Genomic DNA, 15900 nt, shown 5'->3' on the forward strand with positions numbered 1-15900 from the left:
CAGTGCTTCGCACGTAGTAAGCGCTTAACAAATACCATCACTATTATAATTACTGAGCACTCACTAGGTGCAGAGTACTGTCTTAATAATAATTAATTATGGTATTTGTTAATAATTAATTATGGTACGTGCCAGGCACTGTACTAAGTGCTAAACACTAGGTACAGAGTACTGTCTTAATAATAACTAATTATGGTATTTGTTAATAATAATTAATTATGGTACGTGCCAGGCACTGTACTAAGTGCTAGGCTGGATACAGGCAAATCGGGTTGGACGTAGTCCCTGTCCCAGGTGGGGCTCACAATCTCAATCCCCATTTTACATATGAGGCAAGTAAGGCCCAGAGAAGTGAAGTGACTTGCCCAAGGTCACACAGCAGACAAGTGGCAGAGCCAGGAGGAGAACCCATGACCATCTGACTCCGGGGCCTGTGCTCTATCCACCGTGCCCTGCTGCTTCTTGCCACTGACCATGCAGAAAAATATCCTCCCCATTTTCAAAACCCCTATAAATGTGTCTTTATAAGAAGTATTTCTTAATGAACTCCAATATCCCAATTTCCACTTCTGTGTCACTTATGCAGTAGTGCATCATCTAAGCACTCGGCTACTCCACCAGTATTACATATGTACATATCTTTAAACTCTGTTCCTTCCCCTATTTCTAATTTATTTTAGAGATTGTCTCCTGCTCGATTGTAAACTCTTTGAGGGTGGAAATTGTGTCTACTAACTCTACTGAACTCTCCCAAGTGATTAGTACAGTGCCCCCTCAAAAAATGTTCAATAAATACTACTGATTCATAGCACTGCCTGAAACAGTAAATGCTTAATAAATATCATATTGCCTGCAAGCCTCTCCCTGTAGACTGTTAGCTCCTCCCTCTAGACTGTAAGCTCCCTGTGGTCAGGGAACATTCTAGACTTCATTCAATCGTATTTATTGAGCGCGCTTATTGTGTGCAGAGCACTGTACTAAGCGGTTGGGAAGTACTCTGTTCCTTCCCCTATTTCTAATTTATTTTAGAGTTTGTCTCCTGCTCGACTGTAAACTCCTTGAGGGCGGAAATTGTGTCTACTAACTCTACTGAACTCTCCCAAGTGATTCGTACAGTGCCCCCTCAAAAAATGTTCAATAAATACTACTGATTCATAGCACTGCCTGAAACATAGTAAATGCTTAATAAATATCATATTGCCTGCAAGCCTCTCCCTGTAGACTGTTAGCTCCTCCCTCTAGACTGTAAGCTCCCTGTGGCCAGGGAACATTCTAGATTTCATTCAATCGTATTTATGGAGCGCGCTAACTGTGTGCAGAGCACTGTACTAAGCGGTTGGGAAGTACAAGAACATGTCTACCAACTCTGTTGTACTGAACTCTCCCAAGTGTTCTGCATACAGTAAGTAGAGAAGCAGCGTGGCTCAGTGGCAAGAGCATGGGCTTTGGAGTCATAGGTCATGGGTTCAAATCCCGGGTCCACCAATTGTCAGCTGTGTGACTTTGGGCAAGTCACTTCACTTCTCTGGGCCTCAGTTCCCTCATCTGTAAAATGGGGATTAAGACTGTGAGCCCCCTGTGGGACAACCTGATCACCTTGTAACCGCCCCAGCGCTTAGAACAGTGCTTTGCACATAGTACACGCTTAATAAATGCCATCATTAGTAGTAGTAGTAGTAGTAAGTGCTCGATAAATAACCCAGCTTGATTAGTAATAATTACAAAACACACGACAGCATCTTGACACCCCAAATTATACTTCCTCAGATTGGACTCTTTCTAGCCCCTCGTGGCCCCTTTTCTCGGCAATTAAAATAGAAGATAATGATAAAAACTCACCTAGGCTTGGTGGAAAGAATAAACAAGTACACTTCCGATGATTTAAAGAAGAGATGTAGAATTCTTACGATACCGATAAGTTCTAAAAAAATAAAGCAAATTGCCAGGATCCTTACCTGGTAACAATGATCAGAGAGCCAGTAGACCGTCACATTCTTATGGCGCGATTCGCTGTGGACGAGCAGCAAAGCCTGATCCATCTTCAATGCTGAGATCTTCCTTTCGGCCAAATCTGCTCACAGGCAGGAAGGCGAGGGAAAGTAAAGTGCATTACTTTCTTCTTAACGTCTCTTGAATCCTTCCCTCCCTTTTGAGGCCCAATAAAGATAGGCTAGAGTTTGGAATGGGGATTCTAAATTGACTTTCACAGTGGGACTGGCCTTGAACTATCTCATACCTAATTTACAGCAAAAGCTTCTTGGTTGTGGCCCACACGGCTTCAGCCTCCGCTCCCCATCATCATCATCAATCGTATTTATTGAGTGCTTACTGTGTGCAGAGCACTGTAGTAAGCGCTTGGGAAGTACAAATTGGCAACACACAGAGACAGTCCCTACCCAACAGTGGGCTCACAGTCTAAAAGCGGGAGACGGAGAACAAAACCAAACATACCAACAAAATAAAATAAATAGGATAGATATGTACAAGTAAAATAAATAAATAGAGTAATAAATATGTACAACCATATATGCATATATACAGGTGCTGTGGGGAAGGGAAGGAGGTAAGACGGGGGGATGGAGAGGGGGACGAGGGGGAGAGGACACACACACACACACACAGAAGATGAACCATCTCAAGCATCATTCATTCATTCATTCATCCATTCATTCTTTCAATCGTATTTATTGAGCACCTACTGTTTGCAAAGCACTGTACTAAGCACTTGGGAGAGTACACTATACCGACAAATGTCATTCTAATAACTCCACTGGGAGAAGCAGCGTGGCTCAATGGAGAGAGCACGGGCTTGGGAGTCAGAGGTCATGGGTTCAGATCCCCGGTCCACCAATTGTCAGCTGTGTGACCTTGGGCAGGTCGCTTCACTTCTCTGTGCCTCAGTTACCTCATCTGTAAAATGGGGATTAAGACCGTGAGCCCCACGTGGGGCAACCTGATCACGCTGTATCCCCCTCCAGTGCTTAGTACAGTGCTTTGCACATAGTAAGCCTCCTCCAGGAGGCCTTCCCAGGCTGAGCCCCCTTTTTCCTTTCCTCCTCCCCATCCCCCCGCCCTACCTCCTCCCCCTCCCCAGAGCACCTGCATATATGTTTGTACAGATTTATTACTCTATTTATTTTACTTGTACATATTTACTATTCTATTTATTTGTTAATGATGTGCATCTAGCTTTACTTCTATTTATTCTGATGACTTTTTTTTAAGTATTTGTTAAGCACTTACTAGGTGCAAAGCACTGTTCTAAGCACTGGCGCCTGCCCACATGTTTTGTTTTATTGTCTGTCTCTCCCTTCTAGACTGTGAGCCTGTTGTTGGGTAGGGACCGTCTCTATACGTTGCCAACTTGTACTTCCCAAGCGCTTAGTACAGTGCTCTGCACACAGTAAGCGCTCAATAAATATGACTGAATGAATAGTAAGTGCTTAACAAATGCCATCATTATTATTATTTGCCAGAAACTCACCGTGTTTTCCATTTGCCACTAAAACCTCTCATCATGGGACTTTAGGGTCTCAACCACCCAGCTCCCCCTTTCCCTTACTGTCCCCATGCCTCACTACCACCCCATTGATACTCTCTGCTCCAAATACATAAATCTGGTGATAATAATAATAATAATAATAATAATAATTAAGGTACCTGTTAAGCGCTTTCTACGTGCCCAAGCACTGTCTGGAAGATACAAGTTAATCAGATTGGACACAGTCCCTGTCCCACACTGGGCTCACAGTCTCAATCCCCATTTTACAGATGAGGGAACTCAGGTACAGAGAAGTACAGTCACTTGTCCAAGGCCACACAGCAGACACGCGGTGGAACCGGAGCCCACTGTTGGGTAGGGACTGCCTCTATATGTTGCCAATTTGTACTTCCCAAGCGCTTAGTACAGTGCTCTGCACATAGTAAGCGCTCAATAAATACGATTGATGATGATGATGATGATTAGAACCCATGACCTTCTAACTCCCAGGCCTGCGCTCGCCATAAACAACTATTCTATTTGTCTCTTGCCATTTTCTCTCTTCTGTCTCTTCTTGCCGTTAGGAAGGCCCGGGGTTGCGTTTCCCAACCTTGTCATACCCTGACCTCCTTAAAAAAAACAAAAACAAATAAAAACCCCAAGAAAAACCCCTCCAAAAACACCCTAAGCCCCATTCCTTCAATGAAGATTTTACCTGACCTGTCTCCAATCAATCGTATTTATTGAGCGCTTACTGTGTGCAGAGCACTGTACTAAGCGCTTAAGCACCCAAGCACCCCAGTACCCCATCATCCTGGGAATGGCGGGTGCAGTCTGAACTTGTGCTTGCTCTCCCCCAAACTGCACAGTGCCAGAGCGAGGGGGTACCCATTTAACTTGATACTAGAAGGTTAAAGAGTTAAAGTGGTCAGTAATCATAGTAGTTAGAGAGAGCCCATAAAAATCCGCTATTCTAGGAGGTTGGGCCGGCAGAAAACACTAGCAGATTCAAGTTTTAAAATGAAATTCACAGACAGGTCCCGAGTGGACTGTTAAAGGGAAATGTTAGGAGCTTGTAAGTAGACTCAAGAAGAATGAGAGGGAGGAGAGATCTTAGCCATGAGGATGGACGTCTAGGAGTGCAAGCATACTGTTCCCCTACATGATGATGATGGCATTTATTAAGCGCTTACTACATGCAAAGCACTGTTTTAAGCACTGGGGAGGTTACAAGGTGATCAGGTTGTCCCACAGGGGGCTCACAGTCTTAATCCCCATTTTACGGATGAGGTAACTGAGACCCAGAGAAGTTAAGTGACTGGCTCAAAGTCAATCAATCAATCAATCAATCGTATTTATTGAGTGCTTACTGTGTGCAGAGCACTGTACTAAGCGCTTGGAAAGTACAAATTGGCAACATATAGAGACAGTCCCTACCCAACAGCAGGCTCACAGTCTAGAAGGGGGAGACTGAGAACAAAACCAAACATATTAACAAAATAAAATAGAATAGATATGTACAAGTAAAATAAATAGAGTAATAAATATGTACAAACATATATATATATATATATATATATATATATATATATATATATATATACAGGTGTTGTGGGGAAGGGGAAGGAGGTAAGACGGGGGGATGGAGAGGGGGACGAGGGGGAGAGGAAGGAAGGGGCTCAGTCTGGGAAGGCCTCCTGGAGGAGGTGAGCTCTCAGCAGGGCCTTGAAGGGCCATGAGGATGGATGTCTAGGAGGGCAAGCATACTGTTCCCCTACATGATGATGATGGCATTTATTAAGCGCTTACTATGTGCAAAGCACTGTGCTAAGAGCACTGGGGAGGTTACAAGGTGATGTGGTTGTCCCACGGGGGGCTCACAGTCCTAATCCCCATTTTACAGATGAGGTAACTGAGACCCAGAGAAGTTAAGTGACTTGCCCAAAGTCACACAGCTGACACTTGGCGGAGCTGGGATTTGAACCCATGACCTCTGACTCCAAAGCCCGGGCTCTTTCCACTGAGCCACGCTGCTGCTACATGTCTTTTGGTGCTTCAGGCAGACCCCAACTTAACTTTTCCTGCTTATCACTTCTAATTTACAATCTGTTTTGGCTTTCGACATAGTAATTTCAACATTACTACACAAGATTCCTTTATGGCATTAGGTCCAGAGGCTCAGGGGTGGGGGAGACTCCTCGGAGCCAGGGGGGGAACATGGAAGCAATTTCCAATGGGTGCAGGGAAGTTTAAAAAGTGAAGATGGGATGGCACGGGAGAGGCCAGAGGGAACAGAAAGGGACGCAGCAGGAGAGATCATCAAGGGAGGGTGGGCACGTCCATTTTACTTCCAATGAAAGAGCTATGTCTGGATCTGCCCTGGAGCTCAGCCCAGCGGTTGGCATATAGTAAGCATGATTGATTTTTACAGTTGAGAAAACTGAGGCGCACAGAAGTTGTGACTTGTCCAAGGTCACACAGCAATCATTTGGCAGAGTCAAGATTAGAACCCAGGTCCTCTGGCTTCTCGGCCTGTGCGCTTTCCACTAGGCCATGTGACTTCTCCTGTTCACTTTTTCCTATTTTGTTTGCCTGTCCTCCTTCCACCCCACCTCCTCCCCGCTTAGAATTCAAGTTGGTTAGTTGCTTGTGGTATTTATTAATCAATCAATCAATCAATCGTATTTATTGAGCGCTTACTGTGTGCAGAGCACTGGACTAAGCGCTTGGGAAGTACAAGCTGGCAACATATAGAGACGGTCCCTACCCAACAGCGGGCTCGCAGGCTAGAAGGGGGAGACAGAGAACAAAATATATTAACAAAATAAAATAAATAGAATAGATATGTACAAGTAAAATAAATAGAGTAATAAATACATACAAACATATATACATATATACAGGTGCTGAGGGGAAGGGATGGAGGTACGGCGGGGGGGATGGAGAGGGGGACGAGGGGGAGAGGAAGGAGGAGGCTCAGTCTGGGAAGGCCTCCTGGAGGAGGTGAGCTCTCAGTAGGGCCTTGAAGGGAGGAAGGGAGGTAGCTTGGCATAAAATGGAGATTAAATATCCATTCTCCCTCCCAATTAGACCGTGTGCACCGTGTGGGACAGGGACTTTGTCCGACCTAATTAACTTGTACCGATGCAGTTCTTAGAATGGCGTTCAATACCAAGTAAGCGTTTAACAAACACCATAAAAAAGTGCTTACACAAAAATTAACACGGGCGTAAATGCTACTGGTGGACAGCCTTCAAGCCAGCGGCCAAGAGTACTTTTGAGTTTTTGCTTGATGCGGGAGGGAAACGTGCAACAAATGAAAGGATTAGCAAACGACCAGTGCTCTGCGCATAGTAAGCGCTTAACAAATGCCATCATTATTAAATAATAAATAATAATAATGTTGGTATTTGTTAAGCGCTTACTATGTGCAAAGCACTGTTCTAAGCGCTGGGGTAGGTACAAGGTAATCAGGTTGCCCCACGAGGGGCTCCCAGTCTTCATCCCCGTTTTACAGATGAGGGAACTGAGGCCCAGAGAAGTGAAGTGACTTGCCCAACGTCACACAGCTGACGAGTGGTGGAGGCGGGATTTGAACCCACGACCTCTGACTCCAAAGCCCGGGCTCTTTCCACTGAGCCACGCTGCTTCCCCTGGTTAAACAACCAGGAACTCCCCGGGGGGATTCCACGATGACGACCCCGAAGATCCTTTCTCACCTCTGGGGTCCTTTTTGCTACTTGGTCCCTGAGGAATCTATTCAGGATAAAAAGAGGAAAGAGTGGAAAGAGCCCGGGCTTTGGAGTCACAGATCATGGGTTCAAATCCCGGCTCTGCCAACTGTCAGCTGTGTGACTTTGGGCAAGTCACCTCACTCCTCTGGGCCTCAGTTGCCTCATCTGCGAAATGGGGATTAAAACGGCGAGCCCCCTGTGGGACAACTTGATTCATTCATTCATTCAATCGTATTTATTGAGCGCTTACTGTGTGCAGAGCACTGTACTAAGCGCTTGGGAAGTACAAGTTGGCAACATAGTGAGACGGTCCCTACACAACAACGCGCTCACAGTCTAGAAAGGGGAGACAGACAACGAAACAAAACATGTGGACGGGTGTCAAGTCGTCAGAACAAAAGGACAAAGCAAAATGCGCATCGTTAACAAAATAAATAGAATAGTAAATATGTACAAGTAAAATAAATAGAGTAATAAATCTGTACAAACATATATTCAGGTGCTGTGGGGAGGGGAAGGAGGTAGTGCGGGGAGGATGCTGTCTTGCCAAGAACCCACACCGATTGACGTAAGGCCCATTTATAGATATCGGTGATTTAGTGGTATTTTCTGATCTCTTCCTTAGCTTATACTACAGTATACTTTAGGTTATTAGAAAAATAGCTGGCAATAGCTCTTTGTTATGGATATCTGGTAAATAGTCATCTCCTTCATCTATATATGTAGATCAGATACCTAAAAAAAACCCAGAGCAACTCCATTGCTTGCCTGTTCCTCTGCTTCAAAACAGATCACCCTGTAACCTCCCCCGGCGCTTAGGACAGTGCTTCGCACATAGTAAGCGCTTAACAAATGCCACCATCGTCATCAAAAATAGCGGGGCTTCGTGGGTCCTCGGCTCTCGGGGCCCCAATAGGCCCCCGGGATCCTGCCGTTTAGGCCCCGGTGACCTCAAATGGGGACGAAGCCTTTAAGCCCCGTGGGGGACGGGGTCCACCCCGGCGCTTAGTACAGTCCCCGGCACATAGACAGGTGCCTTATCTTCTATACCGGTACAGCCGCCGGTTGCACAGGAGGGGACTGTCAGAGAAGCAGCACAGGTCCGCGAGTTAGAAAGACCCGGGTTCTAATTCTGCCTCCGCCCCTGGTCTGCCGTATGACCTTGGGCAACCCTATTCGCTTCTCTGCGCCTCGGTGACCACAGCCGTCACGTGGGGACGAAGCAGCGTGGCTCAGTGGAAAGAGCCCGGGCTTGAGAGTCAGAGGTCACGAGTTCTAATCCTGCCTCCGCCACTTATAATCATATAATGATGGCATTTGTTGAGCGCTTACTATGTGCCATGCGCTGTTCTAGGCGCTTGGGGGATACAGGGTAATCAGGTTGGCCCACGTGGGGCTCACAAGCTCAACCCCCATTTTACAGGTGAGGTAAGTGAGGCACAGAGAAGTGACGTGGCTTTTCCAAAGTCACATAGCAGACACGCGGCAGAATTAGAACCCATGACCTCTGAGTCCCAAGCCTGTGCTCTTTCCACCGAGCCACGCTCCTTCTTGTCAGCTGTGTGACTTTGGGCAAATCACTTCACTTCTCTGGGCCTTCTCTCCCCCTTTTAGACTGTGAGCCCACTGTTGGGTAGGGACTGTCTCTATATGTTGCCGACTTGTGCTTCCCAAGCGCTTAGTACAGTGCTCCGCACACAGTAAGCGCTCAATAAATACGATTGATTGATTGATTGGGCCTCAGCTCCCTCATCTGTAAAACGGGGATGAAGGCTGTGAGCCCCACGTGGGGCAACCTGATTACCTCGTATCACCCCAGCGCTTAGAACAGTGCTTGGCACCTAATAAACGCTTAATAAATATCGCCCTTATTATGGGGATGAAGCCTGCGAGCCCCGCGTGGGGCAGTGTGGCCCAGTGGAAAGAGCCCGGGCTTTGGAGTCTGAGGTCATGGGGTCAAATCCCGGCTTCTCCAACTGTCAGCTGTGTGACTCTGGGCAAGTCACTTAACTTCTCTGGGCCTCGGTTACCTCTTCTGTAAAATGGGGATTGAAACTGTAAGCCCCCGGTGGGGCGGCCTGATCACCTTGTAACCTCTCCGGCGCTTATAACTGTGAGCCCACTGTCGGGTAGGGACTGTCTCTCTATGTTGCCAATTTGTACTTCCCAAGCGCTTAGTACAGTGCCCTGCACATAGTAAGCGCTCAATAAATACGATTGATGATGATATAACAGCGCTTTGCACATAATCAGCGCTTAACAGATACCATCATTATTATTATAACCGGATCTGCGTCCGACCCGATTCGCTTGGATCCACCCCGGCGCTTAGCACAGTCCCTGGCACGTAGTAAGCGCTGAAATGCCCCGATTCTTTGCCTCTTATTTGTGATTGAGGTGAGGCTGGGGGAGTGGGATGGGCGCTGTTTGTAGGTGCCTGTTTATCCGATGGGAGGGCGGGGAGGGGAAGGTTGTAGTTTCGCCCCAAAGAGCCGATGGAGAGTGGGCGCATAGTCCAGTTGTCTGCACACAGTAATAATAATAATCATCATCATCATCATCATCATATAACCAATAATAATTGGTTATGGGTTCGTATCCCGGCTCCGCCACATGTCTGCTGTGTGACCTTGGGCAACTCATTTAAGAATAATAATAATAATAATGGCATTTGTTAAGCGCTTACTATGTGCAAAGCACTGTTCTAAGCGCTGGGGGAATACAATGTGATCAAGTTGTCCCACGTGGGGCTCACAGTCTTAATCCCCATTTTTACAGATGAGGTAACTGAGGCTCAGAGAAGTTAAGTGACTTGCCCGAGGTCACACAGCAGACTTGTGGTGGAGCCGGGACTCGAACCCATGACCTCTGACTCCAAAGCCCGTGCTCTTTCCACTGAGCCACGCTGCTTCTCTAATAATGATGGCATTTGTGAAGCGCTCACCATGTGCAAAGCACTGTTCTAAGCGCTGGGGAGGTTACAAGGTGATCAGGCTGTCCCACTGGAGGGCTCACAGTCTTAATCCCCATTTTACAGATGAGGTAACTGAGGCCCGGAGAAGGGAAGTGACTTGCCCAAAGTCACACAGCTGACAATTGGCGGAGCCGGGATTTGAACCCACAACCTCTGACTCCAAAGCCCGTGCTCTTTCCACTGAGCCACGCTGCTTCTCTAGGCTAGCTGGAGTTCATTTAACTTCTCTGAGCCTCAGTTACCTCATCTGTAAAATGGGGATGAAGACCGTGAGCCCTCCGTGGGACAGCCTGATCACTTGTAATCTTCCCCAGCGCTTAGAACAGTGCTTTGCACGTAGTAAGCGCTTAATAAATGCCATTATTATTATTATAATGGGGGCATTTATTAAGCGCTTACTAAGTGCGAATCACTGTTCTAAGTGCCGGGCGGGCGGGGGATACAAGGTGATCAGGTTGTCCCACGGGGGGCTCCCAGTCTTCATCCCCATTTTCCAGATGAGGTCACTGAGGCTCAGAGAAGTGAAGTGACTCGCCCAAAGTCACACAGCAGACATGTGGCGGTGTCAGCATTCGAACCCCTGACCTCTGACTCCAAAGCCTGTGATCTTTCCACTGAGCCACGCTGCTTCTCTACTAAGCGCTTGGAAAGTCCAAGTCGGCAACATAGAGAGACGGTCCCTACCCAACAGTGGGCTCACAGTCTAGACTTCATTCATTCAATCGTATTTATTGAGCGCTTACTGTGTGCAGGGCACTGTAAAAATAATAATAATAATAATAATAGTAATAATAATAATGGAATTTAAGCGCTTACTATGTGCAGAGCACTGTTCTAAGCGGGGGGGGGGGGGGAATAGGATATAAGGTGATCAAGTTGTCCCACGTGGGGCCCACAGTCTTAATCCCCATTTTCCAGATGAGGGAACTGAGGCTCAGAGGAGTGAAGTGACTCGCCCAAGGTCACACAGGCAGACATGTGGTGGTGTCGGGACTCGAACCTGTGACTCCAAAGCCCGTGCTCTTTCCGCTGAGCCACGCTGCTTCTCTACTAGGCGGTGGGGAAGTCCAAGTCGGCAACATACAGAGACGGTTGGGGCTTACAGTCTAGACTTCATTCATTCAATCGTATTTATTGAGCGCTTACTGTGTGCACAGCACTGTAATAATTATAATAATGATGATGGAATTTGTTAAGCGCTTACTATGTGCAGAGCACTGTTCTAGGCACGCGCAACGTGGGGGGGGGGGGGTATAAGGTGATCAAGTTGTCCCACGTGGGGCTCACAGTCTTAATCCCCATTTTCCAGATGAGGGAACTGAGGCTCAGAGAACTGAAGTGGCTTGCCCAAGGTCACACAGGCAGACATGTGGCGGTGTCGGGTTTCGAAGCCCGTGCTCTTTCCACTGAGCCACACTGCTTCTCTACTAAGCGCTTGGGAAGTCCAAGTCGGCAACATAGAGAGACGGTCCCTGCCCAACAGCGGGTTTACGGTCTAGATCAATCAATCAATCGTATTTATTGAGGGCTTACTGTGTGCAGAGCACTGGACTAAGCGCTTGGGAAGTACAAGTTGGCAACATATAGAGACAGTCCCTACCCAACAGTGGGCTCACAGTCTAGAAGGGGGAGACAGGCAACAAAACCAAACATATTAACAAAATAAAATAGAATAGATATGTACAAGTAAAATAAATAAATAGAGTAACAAATATGTACAAACATATATGCAGATCAATCAATCAATCGTATTTACTGAACGTTTACTGTGTGCAGAGCACTGGACTAAGCGCTTGGGAAGTACAAGCTGGCAACATATAGAGACAGTCCCTCCCCAACAGTGAGCTCACAGTCTAGAAGGGGGAGACAGAGAACAAAACCAAACATACTAACAAAATAAAATAAATAGAATAGATGTGTACAAGTAAAATAGAGTAATAAATATGTACAAACATATATACATATATACAGGTGCTGTGGGGAAGGGAAGGAGGTAAGACGGTGGGGATGGAGAGGGGGACGAGGGGGAGAGGAAGGAGGGGGCTCACAGTCTAGAAGGGGGAGACAGAGAACAAAACCAAACATACTAACAAAATCAAATAAATAGAATAGATAGGTACAAGTAAAATAAATAAGTGAATAGAGTAATAAATATGTACAAACATATATCCAGGTGCTGTGGGGAAGGGAAGGAGGTAAGACGGTGGGGATGGAGGGGGGGCCGAGGGGGAGAGGAAGGAGGGGGCTCACAGTCTAGAAGGGGGAGACAGAGAACAAAACCAAACATACTAACAAAATAAAATAAATAGAATAGATATGTACAAGTAAAATAAATAAATGGAGTAATAAATATGTACAAACATATATACAGGTGCTGTGGGGAAGGGAAGGAGGTAAGACGGGGGGGTGGAGAGGGGGATGAGGGGGAGAGGAAGGAGGGGGCTCACAGTCTAGAAGGGGGAGACAGAGAACAAAACCAAACGTACTAACAAAATAAAATAAATAGAATAGATAGGTACAAGTAAAATAAATAGAGTAATAAATACGTACAAACATATATCCAGGTGCTGTGGGGAAGGGAAGGAGGTCAGATGGGGGGGATGGAGAGGGGGACGAGGGGGAGAGGAAGGATGGGGCTCACAGTCTAGAAGGGGGAGGCAGAGAACAAAACCAAACATACTAACAAAATAAAATAAATAGAATAGATAGGTACAAGTAAAATAAATAGAGCAATAAATATGTACAAACATATATCCAGGTGCTGTGGGGAAGGGAAGGAGGTCAGATGGGGGGGATGGAGAGGGGGACGAGGGGGAGAGGAAGGAGGGGGCTCACAGTCTAGAAGGGGGAGGCAGAGAACAAAACCAAACATACTAACAAAATAAAATAAATAGAATAGATAGGTACAAGTAAAATAAATAAGTGAATAGAGTAATAAATATGCACAAACATATATCCAGGTGCTGTGGGGAAGGGAAGGAGGTCAGATGGGGGGGATGGAGAGGGGGACGAGGGGGAGAGGAAGGAGGGGGCTCACAGTCTAGAAGGGGGAGACAGAGAACAAAACCAAGCATACTAACAAAATCAAATAAATAGAATAGATATGTACAAGTAAAATAAATAAATGAATAGAGTAATAAATATGTACAAACATATATACAGGTGCTGTGGGGAAGGGAAGGAGGTAAGACGGGGGGGATGGAGAGGGGGACGAGGGGGAGAGGAAGGAGGGGGCTCACAGTCTAGAAGGGGGAGACAGAGAACAAAACCAAACATACTAACAAAATAAAATAAATAGAATAGATAGGTACAAGTAAAATAAATAGAGTAATAAATACGTACAAACATATATCCAGGTGCTGTGGGGAAGGGAAGGAGTCCAGATTGGGGGGGGGGGGAGGGGGAGAGGAAGGAAGGGGCTGAGTGTGGGAAGGCCTCCTGGAGGAGGTGAGCTCTCAGTAGGGCCTTGAAGGGAGGAAGAGAGTTAGGTCGGGCTCTGGGGGCTTACCGGGGTCGGGTCCGGGTCCGTGTCCGTGTCCGTGTCCGGGGTGGGGTCCCGCTCCGGCGGCCAGCAGCAGGGCGCTCAGCACCGGGAGGAGCAGCAGGGGCAGCAGAAGGGGCAGGGGCAGGGCGGGGGCCCGCATCAGCCCCCCGCCGGCCCCGGCTGGCTCCTCGGCCGCCCCCTCCCGTGCCCCCCGCTCCCGTGCCCCCCGGTCCCGTGCCCCCCGCCGCCGCCGCCGCCGCGCCCCTCTCCCACCCGGCCCGGGCTCCGCCATGAGTCACGGGCCGCTGGGGCGGGGCGGGGCCCAGCCGTCACACAGTCCGCCCACAATCAATCAATCAATCGTATTTCTGGAGCGCTTACTGTGTGCAGAGCACTGGACTAAGCGCTTGGGAAGTCCAAGTCGGCGACATGTAGAGACGGTCCCTACCCAACAGCGGGCTCACAGTCTAGAAGGGGGAGGCAGAGAACAAAACCAAACATACCGACAAAAGAAAATAAATAGAATAGATAGGGACAGCCCCCCGACCCGGCCCGGCTGGCGGGCGAGGCCCGCGGCCACCGGCACCAGCCCACCCCACAGGCTGGAGGACACGGCACATACATGGGCCACCGCGAGCCCACCCCACGGGCTGAAGAACACGGCACATACATGGGCCACCACGAGCCTACCCCACGGGCTGAAGGGCACGGCACATACATGGCCACCGCAAGCCCACCCTACGGGCTGGAGGACACGGCACATACATGGGCCACCGCAAGCCCACCCCACGGACAGGAGGACACAGCTGGCCGGGGGCCACCACGAGCCCACCTCACAGGCTGGAGGTCACGGCACATAGACGGGCCACCGCGAACCCACCCCATGGGCTGGAGGACACGGCACATACATGGGCCACCAGGAGCCCACCCCACGGGCTGGAGGACACGGCACATACATGGGCCACCGCGAGCCCACCCCACGGGCTGAAAGACACGGCACATACATGGGCCACCGCGAGCCCACCCCACAGGCTGAAGGACATGACACATACATGGGCCACCGCGAGCCCACCCCACAGGCAGGAGGACACAGCTGGCCGAGGGCCACCACAAGCCCACCCCACAGGCTGAAGGGCACGGCACATACATGGGCCACTGCCAGCCCACCCCACGGGCTGAAGAACACAGCACATACATGGGCCACCGCCAGCCCACCCCACGGGCTGGAGGACACGGCACATACATGGGCCACCGCGAGCCCACCCCACAGGCTGAAGGACATGACACATACATGGGCCACCGCGAGCCCACCCCACGGGCAGGACACAGCTGGCCGGGGGCCACCACAAGCCCACCCCACAGGCTGAAGGACACAGCACATAGATGGGCCACCGCAAGCCCACCCCACGGGCTGAAGGACACGGCACATACATGGGCCACCACAAGCCCACCCCACGGGCAGGAGGACACAGCTGGCCGGGGGCCACCGCGAGCCCACCCCACAGGCTGAAGGACACAGCACATAGATGGGCCACCATGAGCCCACCCCACAGGCTGAAGGACACGGCACATAGATGGGCCACCACAAGCCCACCCCACAGGCTGAAGGACACGGCACATAGATGGGCCACCACAAGCCCACCCCACAGGCTGGAGGACACGGCACATAGATGGGCCACTGCAAGCCCTCCCTACGGGCTGAAGGACACGGCACATAGACAGGCCACCGCAAGCCCTCCCTACGGGCTGAAGGACACGGCACATAGACAGGCCACCGCAAGCCCACCCCACGGGAGGGAGGACACAGCTGGCCGGGGGCCACCACGAGCCCACCCCACAGGCGGGAGGACATGGCAGCCAGACAAAGTAGATGGCCACCATAAGCCCACACCATAGGCAGGCCAACACAGCAGGCAGACGGGGGCCACCGGGAGCCCACCCGAGGGCAGGAGGACACCATGAGCCCACCTCACAGGTGGGAGGACACAGCTGGCAGACAGGGGCCACCACGGGCCCACCCCACGGGCGGGAGGACACGACGGGTAGACAAGGCAGATGGCCACCACGAGCCCGCACCGTAAGCAGGCCAACACGGCAGGTAGACGGGGTCCACCGTGAGCCCACACCACAAGGCAGGCCACCACGCTAGTCTGATACCCCCAACTTTTCAATAAAATCCATAGTGAAGATAAGAATGTACACATAGCCAAGTTGTATTATTCAGATC

At 49.3% G+C, this 15900-nt stretch overlaps 1 protein-coding gene across 1 annotated transcript in view; it reads right to left on the reverse strand.

The window, feature by feature from the left end:
* HGSNAT (heparan-alpha-glucosaminide N-acetyltransferase) overlaps positions 1-13965 on the reverse strand; it is a 46972-nt gene extending 33007 nt beyond the window's left edge. Inside the window, exons 1-2 of the mRNA XM_038747333.1 lie at positions 13698-13965; positions 1956-2071 (exon numbers count right to left, since the gene is read on the reverse strand). Of these exons, the coding sequence (XP_038603261.1) occupies positions 1956-2071; positions 13698-13965 (384 nt within the window). The remainder of the gene's footprint in view (positions 1-1955; positions 2072-13697) is intronic.
* Positions 13966-15900: the final 1935 nt, after the last annotated feature.

Source organism: Tachyglossus aculeatus, chromosome 5, assembly GCF_015852505.1.
Source record: "Tachyglossus aculeatus isolate mTacAcu1 chromosome 5, mTacAcu1.pri, whole genome shotgun sequence".
Taxonomy (NCBI): Eukaryota; Metazoa; Chordata; class Mammalia; order Monotremata; family Tachyglossidae; genus Tachyglossus; species Tachyglossus aculeatus.